General features: G+C 37.3%; 1 protein-coding gene across 1 annotated transcript in view; it reads right to left on the bottom strand.

The window, feature by feature from the left end:
- The window catches only part of LOC145687806 (prolyl 4-hydroxylase subunit alpha-1-like), a 566,529-nt gene that overhangs the window by 78,906 nt on the left and 475,275 nt on the right, over positions 1-12,348 (bottom strand). Inside the window, exons 5-6 of the mRNA XM_081761230.1 lie at positions 2,975-3,162; positions 546-755 (exon numbers count right to left, since the gene is read on the bottom strand). Coding sequence (XP_081617356.1) covers positions 546-755; positions 2,975-3,162 — 398 coding nt within the window. The remainder of the gene's footprint in view (positions 1-545; positions 756-2,974; positions 3,163-12,348) is intronic.

Genomic DNA, 12,348 nt, shown 5'->3' with positions numbered 1-12,348 from the left:
GTTATATTTTGGTATTTAGACAGTAAATTCAACTTTAGATTGACTAACGACGTAAAAATAATTTTAATGATTGTTTTTTTTTTAATGTACTGCTTCTCACACGCATAAAGCTAGAAATAATAAAATAATACAGACAAAGCACTTCTTAGCATATTTATTAAAGCCAAGTGTTCAGCTTAATATGCTCATGTTTAAATCTTATTTATTTTCAGGAACATTATGAAATACTTACAAGTGTATATACACAATTATTATAATTTTTATTTTACTATTTTCTAATACAGCTTGTACTATTAAATGATATGCCATCTCCAGAAATAAATAATAAAATGTATAATATTGCATCAAGTCAAGTTCGTACAAAAAAAAAACTATTTTAGGAAAATAATATTTTCAAACAAATTCAAAATACAATTATATCAAATGTTTGAATTACGATCAATATATTAAATAAACGCTACTCATAAAAGTAATTTATTTATCTTTCGAGAAAAGCATTGGGCATAGAACTACCTTACATTAACTATAATAATATAATGACTTACCCGCAGTTGCTCTCCTCTACAGAGCCTTATATAATGTTGACTTTCCTCCCATTCTGTTTGATCATCATATAATTTAACTTTAAACTCAGGCTCAGAAATTTGGAGGGGCTCGGATAACGACAATGCTGCTATTCGAGCTTCCTCTGCAGCTTCATTAAGCTCCTGTTGCTGGTCATATCCTAACTCCAATGTATTCATTCTTCCTTCTTGCTACAATAGTAAAACTTTTGTTTTATTAACTATGTAGAGAAACAGCATCTACAGGCAGCCAAATATATATTATATATATATTATATATATTAAATCGGAGTCTTTAAAACTAAAAGACATTTTCCACCGGATGTCCAAAGATATTGAGAATTGCCTAAGAATTTGACATTTTTCAAACATTTAGAACCTAAGGTCATTGCGTCGAATATGCGCCTCCTGAGGATACAATGAGCTTTCAGGCACAGATGGAAGAAAGGAATCCGAAAGTTAGTATGCAGTTGGAAAGTTTAATACCTCCGTAAATAATTCAACTGGCAAGCATGAAAAAAAAAATGTTTACTGAAAGCATCATACACCAAAATATGTCAAAGAGTGATAAGGGCGCATATTTCCTGATGCTGGGGTAATATGCGCACCGTGTGTAATTAAGTTTTCAAACCAAAATATAAAATTAATGACAAACAATACATCAAATATCTTACACCCTAATGTAGAACCAGATTATGAAATCATACAATGAAGCAATACCCTAAACGTACATGGTGAAAATACCAATAAATTATGAAGAAATTTTCATGAAAAGAAACGTAAATTTAATTTATTCTCATTGTTACACAAAAACGATCTTTTGTTATTACTGATGTACTTTCCCTGTATTAATAAATCATAAACATAGTTCAAAATCCTTCTTTCAAGCTTTATAACTTATAACGTAGGAGCGGAGCATCTGAACTGGCTACTAGCTCTTGTGTTGGTATAACATGAATTGAACAGTTACAAACAAAACACTATCACAAGAAGTAAAATTATCTTATTTGTGACTGTTCACAGACGAAGGAGATCATGTCTTGGGCAAATACGCACGAAACATAATTTCACACTGCGCATATGATACATTGCATCCATTTTTGTCAGTTTTCTTCTGCGTAAAAATATCCATTACAGACACTACAATAATTGCTTTTCTTACGAATTGCCGATGATGAATGGCCCTGTCCCGCAATATTTTTGCGTGTTTGTGACTTTCCTATTTTTCCTTTCCTGTTTTCTTTTGGAAGCAGTAGCCTTAGTAGTTTTTACCTGACGTAGCACAGTCTATAGCGATCAGATGTAAGAACAGTACCACTTTAAAATTTTCTTTCCGTAGTAGCAGGAGATGATGTGTCGCTGTGGCAATGGATGCAATGATGCAAATGATGTGGTTGATGATGGCCGTTGAGATGTGAAGCTGTTGTAATCGGACACACATGATACATTGCTTCATAACACATTGGATTCAGTTTGAGGCAATGGTGCATTCTCATTATTTACATCGTACAAGCTGGCTCTACCGATGGCATTGGCGATTTTCTTCTTCTGTTGTAGATCGTAAACCCGCAGATCGCCTGTAAGCATATTGTAAGGATCTCCACCTAAGGATACAGGAAAAGCATTTGCGTTTAACGGAAAAGTATCGGTCGAACGAAAAGCGCTGAGTGCCTTACCAACAGCTGCAGATTTATCCCTGCGACTATACGCACAAGAAAGTAAACAAATCCCTTTCAATCAAGCCTACAAGCTGAGGTATATTCCTGCAAATAGATAATAGCGTAGCAGCAGCCTTATTTTGCAAAAGAATCTTCAGTTTCAAATTTCAAGATTACACTCAATAGTTGGAGGAGATTATAATTAATTTTTGGAAGTATAAAGTGATAAATAAATAAATAAATAAATAATCATCTCAATAAACTCTATGGGCTTGGTGCTTCGAGTTTGTCAATCTATACATGACAAAATTATTTCCCTTGTAAATATATTATGAAATATATAATTACAGTATATGTGATAAAAACAAGTATTGAGTGAAAAAAAATATCTTAACAAATGTTATCTCCTTAACTATATTGTTTGTCAGCATTGTCACTGTTAAACAGTCATTGCAAGTTTACTTTTGCTGAGCGAAAAATGATACGGTGGATGACTTCTAAGTTAACAGTACAACAGCTGATTGCAGATGTGACGACACTAATTATTTTATTTATTACGTTTTTATTTTCTTAAGTAATGGTTAAATTATGGAAGTTAGCTAAATATTTCCACTTTAAAACTGAAATGGGTTGATATATATGTAATATGTATTTCTCGCTACTAAATTGTATAAAAAATCACATATACTTATAAAAAAAATATTCACAAATGATACGTGCTGTTCTGTATTAAAGTGACAAAACTATACTTACGATTGCTAGCGTAGCTTGAAGAAAAGGTTCAATCTCATCTTTGCTTGCTGTAACAAATCTTTCGATGTCTGCCCTCTCTAGCGCAACCCGAAACCATTCTGCTGCCGTGGACACTAGTCCTAAACTCAAGGCATGCTTTCCTAAATACAACAAATCTCGTGCGCTAAGTCCCAATATGCTCCTGAAAACTGAAAAAGAAAGGAACTAGAGATTAGTATTTCTATACAAGAGACCTCAATCAAACTAACGGTGTATGTATCCCAAAAGTATGTCTTTTTTATGCACTATTACATAAATACTTTTGAAAAAAATCCTCCACTTTTACGTCCCACAGTTATGTCGCGTACGTAAGAGAAGATGGTGATAATGAGAGTAAATAAAATATTGGAATGAAGAAAGTGAGAAGAAACGGAAGAACTCCAAGAAAACTCACATACACGGTATTTGTTCACAAGAAAATTCACTTGGTGCAAGCTGAGATCGAACGAGGGACCCGACGGTGAACGCTCTGTCAGTGTGAAAAAAATGACTGTTATTTTAAAATTTTTCAACCGTGCAGGATTACCGAACACGACAAGGACACGGACACAGAAAAATTAATTATGGTTAAACTTTCAACGGTTCTCCCACCGGAAATCGAACCTCGGGACCACGTACATCAAAGTGACCCGCTAGCCACTAGACTAGCAGAAAGGACCTTTTAAACTTTTTACTCTAATTTTACACTTTCTTCAACTGTTCTTTAGAGTTTAGTGAATAATTTGAAGACTATACAAATAATATGCTTTAAAAAGGGAGTACAAACCATATACATTATGTGATCAAAAGTATCCGGGCAACCGCAAAAACATACGTTTTTCATATTAGGTGCATTGTGCTGCCACCTACTGCCAGGTACTAATTATAAGCGACCTCAGTAGTCATTAGACATAGTGAGAAAGCAGAATGGGGCGCTCCGCGGAACTCACGGACTTCAAACCTGGTCAGGTGATTGGGTGTCACTTGTGTCAGAAGTCTGTACGCGAGATTTCCACACTCCTAAACATCCCTACGTCCACTGTGTCTGATGTGATAGTAAAATGGAAACGTGAAGGGACACGTACAGCACAAAAGCGTACAGGCCGACTGACAGAGATCGCCGACAGTTGAAGAGGGTCGTAAAGTTTAATAGGCAGACATTTATCCAGACTATCACACAGGAATTCCAAACTGCGTCAGGATCCACTCCAAGTACTATGACAGTTAGGCGTGAGGTGAGAAAATTTGGATTTCATGGTCGAGCGGCTGCTCATAAGCCACACATCACGCAGGTAAATGCCAAACGACGCCTCGCTTGGTGTAAGGAGCATAAACTTTGGACGATTGAACAGTGGGAAAACGTTGTGTGGAGTGACGAATCACGTACACAATGTGGCGATCCGATGGTAGGGTGTGGGTACGGCGAATGCCCGGTGAACGTCATCTGTCAGCGTGTGTAGTGCCAACAGTAAAATTCGGAGGTGGTGGTGTTATGGTGTGGTCGTGTTTTTCTTGGAGGGGGCTTTCACCCCTTGTTGTTTTGCGTGTCAATCTCACAGCGCAGGCCTACATTGATGTTTTAAGCACCTTCTTGCTTCCCTCTGTTGAAGGGCAATTCGGGGATGGCGATTGCATCTTTCAACACGATCGAGCATCTGTTCAAACAGCACGGCCTGTGGCAGAGTGGTTACACGACAATAATATCCCTGTAATAAACTGGCCTGCACAGAGTCCTGACTTGGTCCTATAGAGCAGGTTTGGGATGTTTTAGAACGCCGACTTCGTGCCAGCCCTCACCGACCAACATCGATGCCTCTTTTCAATTCAGCACTCCGTGAAGAATGGGCTGCCATTCCCCAACAAACCTTCTAGCACCTGATTGAAAGTATGGCTGCGAGAGTGGAAGCTGCCATCAAGGCTAAGGGTGGGCCAATACCGTATTGAAATCCAGCAGTCCCGATGGAGGGCGCCACGAACTTCTAAGTCATTTTCAGCTAGGTGTCCGGATACTTTTGATCACATAGTGTATATATATATATACATATATATATATGTGTGTGTGTGTGTGTGTGTGTGTGTGCCTATATTGATTTCCTCCCAGATAAATATCACCTTTATAAAGACACTTATGTGTCGGATGGAGAAAATTGTGTGCTACAGTGAAATTTAGAACTGTCGGTGGTAGTACACTCCCAGAAGAGTCATTATTGTCGAACTGGTCTAAATGGGTAGCAAGACAAAAGTGTTCTCGGAGAAGCTAACAGTTCTCTTGTAGCTATATTTGAAATGATTGGTGCGGCAAATTGGACATTAGTTCCAGGCGTGGTCACAGTGGCTTTAACAGCTGAAATACTGAGGGGTGGAAGGCAACGGAAAACCATCGCTCTATCTTTCTCTAGTTAGCTGACAGCAGAAAAACATATGTATAATGGGCTTTCGCAGGTCAAAATATTGTTTGGGAGGTAAAATATTCTCTATATCGGATTTTCGGGAGGGGATGTCTTGCGAAGGAATATTGGACAAGATAATAACAACGTGGGGAAGGTAGATAGAGAAAAGAAGACAAGCAACAGCACAAAGTTTAGGATAGGGACAGTGAATGCATATTCATGTCCAAAATGATTGTCGTATATCTATAACTGTCTTCGTGTAAGAATATAATTTGATAATGATTTTGCGAGGTACTTTTCATACTGATACTATGTGCATAATCGGGAAATGTATATTTGTGGTAAATTTCACAGGAAAAGAATTATAAATACGAAAATTAGAATGAGTAAAATAAAATGTTGCTAAATGAACAATGACAGTTTTATTTTCGTTTTATTGTTCTTATTTACTTCTCTTTTGACAAGAAATTTACCACATACATGTCTTTGCCGATCATACACATACTAGCATTATAAGAAATAACGGGAAAATTCGTTACCAAATTATATTCCTTCAACAACATATTTATAGACATGCGACAATAATTTTGGACATTAGTGTACATACCTGTTTCAGAGAGGGAAATGAGAAAATATTAAAGATGATATACAATCCTAAAGAAAATAATCTAGACTTGGTAAGGGTTTGTGCATTCAGATGGGAAGGTAATCGAGAAATGAATGATGAAAACTGTAGAATGTTATACTCAGATAATGAAAAGGGTGCCGATAATTGTGTCTGAATTATTCATGGTAAACACTCAGAAGAGAAGGTAATGAAATATAAGTTGTTGTTGATAGAGTTATTACGTTAAGACTTAAAGGAAAAATAAATCCTAGTTCTGATACAGATATAAGCAAGGTGCAACTGAAGAATAGGGTGGGCTGAATTTCAACTTTTTTTCAAAAATCGGTTTGGCGAAGCGGTTAAAGGGTGTCTTTTAGTGGGCAAAGTGTGACACATTTTTTTTTTCAGAATTTTTAGTCAACGCCTTCATGTGCCGTATCGAGGTTTTATGGAAAATGTATGCAACCCACACTACACGGTGCAATATTTCACGTTTTTGGCTATGTAAAACGCATATATTCTCGTCTTTTTTTTTTTTTTTGGTTCAGCCTTAGGGGCAACTTGGACTTACCTAATTCACCTTTCCAAAGCCCACTTATGTGCAGTTCTTCGCTTAAATTGGACAAATTTCAATGCTTAAGACTAGAAGATTGCGTTTTTTATTTCTATGTACAAAAAATTTATTTATTTTGTTTAGCCTAAGAGTAGAGTTTATTTACTTATTTATTTACGTATTTATTTATATTTTGCTGTAACGCAATTCATTATCAACATTCTCAATCATTTATTCTTTGTCAAAAATAACCCAAAACTCAAAACGAGGAGGTGACTGCACTTCGAGTTCCACCCGCTTTTGTTTCCGCCCTCCCGCCCTGACTAATTTTCTGCCATGGTCTTACTTGCTTGCGTCCTCACTTACTTGCTTTACTTTTTTAGATGGCATAGTCTTTTTCTCCATCCGAGTGTTGGCATTTCCTCACTAGAAATCAAGGCACAGCGTATGAATACGTCGCGACTTGGCCCGAACAGACTGAGAAGCTTGCGTCACCAAACGCACCATTCGCTCTACTGCTTGGGTATGGCATAGAAACGCAGTTATTTCTTCTCTGGGCAGTTTCACTATTGGCTAGTGCAGCAATTCAAGATGCAGGAGACATTTAAATGGAGGGCAAAAACCTCGTTATTGATAAAAATAAGATTAGGGGGGAAAATAATAAATTCAGCGCGGCTGTTCAAGAAAATAACAACATAGCCGGAAAATCTGTTAGAAGAGTCTTCTTCGAAGAAAAGACCAAACCCTAACACAAGCGAGAAAAGAAAACATTGGTATCGACGGTAGATCGAATAAGAACACTTAACAATAGTGGAAGAACCAGGTTCTACATATTTGGGCAACGACGTCGTGCCGAAGTCTGGTAGTGGAGAGGACATCGCCGTATCTGTGTACGAATTTCTTGATGAAAACGGAACTGATCTGTCAACGGTGGTAGCAGCTGGCTATGACGGTACACGAATCAACACGGGAAGATTTAAAAAAGCTCTACATTGTTTGAAAAAAAAACTCAATCGAGAATTTCAATGGGTTGTTTGCCTTCTTCACGGAAATGAACTATCGTTTCATTACTTAATAAGACATCACGATGGGGGAGCATCGGGTCCAAAAACACTTTCAGGACCCATCCGAAGAAAGCTCGACAAGTGCGAGGAAACGCCCTTGGTAAAACACCAAGCAATAAATCTTGACTGGTTGGATGAATTCGCAAAAGTAGAAGACCTCAGTGCGGATAAAAATTATTTACTAGCAATCTGGAGAGAAATTCATTCAGGATACTGTTCTTCAAACTTGGCGAACAAGACACCGGTCCAGTGGTCCAGTTACATTGGCTCAACAAGGCACGTCGCATTCTTCGTTTGTACATTAGCACAGCGAGACCTTGCGAGGCATTCATGTGTCTTGTATACACAACTCCAAAAGTGCATTACCATCTACAATTCTCCTTTTCCTGCAATAGCAGGAAACCCAAAAAGCTCGGCGCTTCGGTTGGTTGCGAATTCGAAAGGCGTTGGACCAAACCTCAATTTTGTAACAAAGATATCAGTGTGGCAAACTGCAAATAACAAAATAAAACGAATTATTGAAAATGACAATTTTATTATCGTGGCGGAGTTGGATGACATCAAAAGTTACAACATGATCTTACTTAAGCAGTTCAAACAAGATCAATGGCAAAAAACACATATCACAGGAAAGCATTTCTCTCCTCCTCCGCAACAAAAAATAATCTCATAAAAGAAAAAAGGTTGCATAGTGTGAAGGTTTAATATAAAAGCCTCACTAAATATTTTGAAAGTTGACAACGGAAAATTCTAGAACAACTGAACCGAAGTGCATGCGAATGAATTGTAGACGTAAAATGAGGATACGGGTATCGAATTATCTTGAAAAACATGTTGGGTATGGCACGGACCCCTGCAAACCAATGATCACGGAATATGAAAAGTGCTAGTAATACTATGTCAAATGTGTGTAAAGGACATGAAGAATTGCAAGGAAACTTTACGTATAGACAACACGCAAAAAACAAAGGAATACGTTTTTTTAATTTGTGCGCAAAAACGGTTTCAGGGAGCAAAAAACCCACCCCAAAATTTTGAAAATTAACGCCCGAAAGATTAAAGAAGTGAACCGAAGGGAATGAAATTTTGCACACATATTATAGACATAAAATGTGGGTATACGGGTTTCGTATTTACCTTGAAAAGACGGTTAGGTGGGACACGGGCCCCTCCAAACCTCTGATCACGAAATATTGAAAGCGATAGTAACAGTATATCAAATGTGTGTAAAGAGCATGAAGAATTGCAACGAAACTTTGTGTATCGACAGTACGCCAAAAATAAACGAATACGGGTTTTTATGTTCTGTGGAAAAACAATTTTAGGGGCAAAAGTCCCCACGCAAAATTTTTAAAGTTGACGCCCGAAAGGCAAGAAGAAGTGAACCGAAGTGAATTAAATTGCGAACAGAGATTCAGACGTAAAATGAGCATCCGGGTTTCGTATTTTCTTAAAAAAAAATGTTGGGTGAGGCACGGACCCCTCCAAACCTTTGATCACGAAATATGAAATGTGCTAATAATACTATGTGAAATGTGTGTAAAGGACATGAAGAAATGAAACGAAACTTTATGTATAGACAATACGTAAAAAACAAAGGAATACGGTTTTTAATTTTCAGCGGAAAAACGGTTTCAGGGGGCAAAAGAACCCACCCCAAAATTTTGAAAGTTGACGCCCGAAAGATAAGAAGAAGTGAACCGAAGTGAATGAAATTTTGCAGACATATTGTAGACATAAAATGTTGGTATACGAGTTTTGTATTTACTGAAAAAGACGGTTAAGTGGGGCACGGACCCCTCCAATCATTTGATCACGAAATATCAAAAGTTCTGGTAAAAATATGTGAGATGTGTGTAACGAGAAGAAGAATTGCAACATAGCTTTCTGTATGGACAATATGCAAAAAATAAACGAATACGGGATTTTATGTTCTGTGGAAAAACGATTTTCGGGGGCAAAAGTACCTACGAAAAATTTTTAAAGCTGACGCACGGAAGGCAAGAAGAATTGAACCGAAGTGAATTAATCTTGCAGACATCTAATTAAGGAATACGGGTTTCGTATTTTCCTGGAACAAACGGTTGGGTGGGGCACGGAACCATCCAAACATTTGATCAAGAAATATAAAATGTGCTAGTATCAGTATGTCAGATGTGCGTAAAGGACATGACGAATTGCAACGAAAGTTTGTGTATGGACAATACGCGAAAAATAGACGAATATGAGTTGTTTTATTTACTGCCGAAATACGGTTTTAGGGGGCAAAAGCTCGCACCGAAAATTTTAATAGTTGACGACCGATAGGCAAATAGAAGTTAATCGAACTGAATGGAATTGTGAACAGACATTGCAGACGTAAAATGAGGGTACGAGTTTCGTGGGTAGTGCACGGACCCCTCCAAACCTTTGACCACGAAATATGAAAAATGTTAGTAACACTAGGTCAAATGTGTAAAGGACATGAAGAATTGCAGGGAAACTTTACGTGTTGACAATACGCAAGAAATAAATGAATACGGGTTTTTATTTTCTGCGGAAAAACGGTTTTAGAGGTTTACATATCCAATATCTACACACAATTTCTTTCGCTTTAGTCCACTCCTTCCGCCACCAGACGCCTCGGTCCACCAAAAAGTTTTTTCTTTCCAATAAAATACGAATCACGTATCCCTTCATCTTACCTCTACAATATTTGAGCACAGTTTCATTCACTTCGGTCCACTTCTTTTTGCCTTTTGGGCGTCAATTTTCCAAATTTTGTGTGGGGGCCTTTTCCCCTTTACCATTTTTCCACAGATAATAAAATACCCATTAGTTTTTTTTTTCGCATATTGTCACTACACAAAATTTCGTTGCAATTCTTCATGTTCTGTAGGCACTTTGTCAAACTGCTATTAGCACTTTTGATATTTCGTGATCAAAGATTTCGAGGGGTCTGTGCCCCACCTAACCGTTTTTCCAGGAAAATACGAAACCCGTATTTCCTCATTTTATGTCTACAATATCTGTGCACAATTTCATTACTTGGGTCCACTTGTTATTACCTTTCGGACGTCAATTCTCAAAATTTTGGGTCTGGTTTATCACCCCCTGAAACAACCTTACCGCAGAAAATAAAAATACACGTATTAGTTTATTTTATGTGTAGTATCTACCTACCAAAATTTTATCAAAATCGAAGTGTTACACTTGGGAAGTGTTACTTGTCAGTCATTGTAGAACTATTTTCCTTGTTTTCCATCAATAAGAAATTGCATGACAAGAAAATGGTCCAAATGGATGAATCGAGTTGCGGGATGAGACTTAGTGCGACTAATAGAGGATATGGAAATATGTATATGTGCAAAGTTATAAGGGCTGAACGCCATAAGAAACGGAGGGGGGTAAAATTTATGGGAGGAGGGCTATGCTATGTTATTGAAATACATCAAATAAACTATTAAATCATGAAAACAGTGATAGATAGACAATGCAAACGGTGATAGTTTCTCATATTGACAGCAGAAGAATGGGCAAAGTAGATCGCGAACCTCTAGCGGCACCTTCAAACCCGTCATTTTGAAATATGTGATAATTTTGGAAATGGAAAGGTAGTGATGTGATATATCAATTAGGGCCAGCATGTTCTCAACAGTCAATTGTGAACTTTAGTGATCGGTATCTGTACTTAGTTGTTAGATTTAGGATAATCTTCATAGTTATTTACGAAAATCTAGGAGACTGATACTCGTATGTTGAAAGTATGGACTATCACGAAAACACATATAAGTTGAACATGTACAAAGCCAAGAAAACTAACCTCGAAATTGATATCCAGGTTGTATATTATTATATTTCACTGTCGAATATCAAATTTCACTGTTAGTTTTCTTGGTTTGTAGATATGAGTTATTTTTTGTCCATAATACGACTAATAATGCTAAAAGACTCACAAATCAAATTTAGTTCGTACCTTTAGCATTTCTTACAATCAACGTTCAATTGTAGTTCTTAGCCTTTCAAAATTATGAGCCTCACAGACTCCTTCTTTGTTACAAATACTAGTATCAATAACATAACCTATTGAAAAATTATATTAACGGTAACCCACCGACAAACTGTAAGCAACCCCTGTAAAATGAAATAAAGTATTTCATTTTAACGAACCACGATTATGTTTAGGCTAAGAGAGACAATGATTAAAGCAAGTGAATGTTGATGGAAGATATGATGGAATGAGAATGTGGAAGGAAATTGAAGTATCCCGAGTAAACCCACACACGATACGATGGTGTCCACCACAAAGTTTCTTGGCTGAGGATCGAACCAGAGGCCCCACGTACCAGAAACAAGTGTTTACCACTGAGTCACCGTGTCCCCCCAATCCCTAAAAGACGCGGACATCCAGTTAAGAATAACTGACATAAAAAAACGTACTTACCATTTTCTCACAAAGCAAACTCCACGAATCCCACATTCTGACCGTTTGTACTTCTTGTATGTTGGTTTGTCACAAACATGACTTAGTATATCGATACATCTGTCAGAATAATAGTGTTTGCTCCAAAGTAGGGGCAGGTGACTTAGTGATAGAGCGCTTACTTCTGGTGCAGGATGGACCTCGTTCGATCCCAGACTTAAAGTTTGTAGTGGATACCATCGTATCCATGAGATTTCTCGGAATTATCCTGTTTTCTCCTACATTCTCATTTCACGAATTATTTCCCAAAAATTAGCTTCCATCTATTACCTCTCTTTAT

This window comes from Thermobia domestica, chromosome 6, assembly GCF_964235325.1.
Source record: "Thermobia domestica chromosome 6, izTheDome1.hap1.1, whole genome shotgun sequence".
Taxonomy (NCBI): Eukaryota; Metazoa; Arthropoda; class Insecta; order Zygentoma; family Lepismatidae; genus Thermobia; species Thermobia domestica.
Note: the sequence above shows the minus strand (reverse complement) of the source record. Positions and strands in the feature narration are given on the sequence as shown.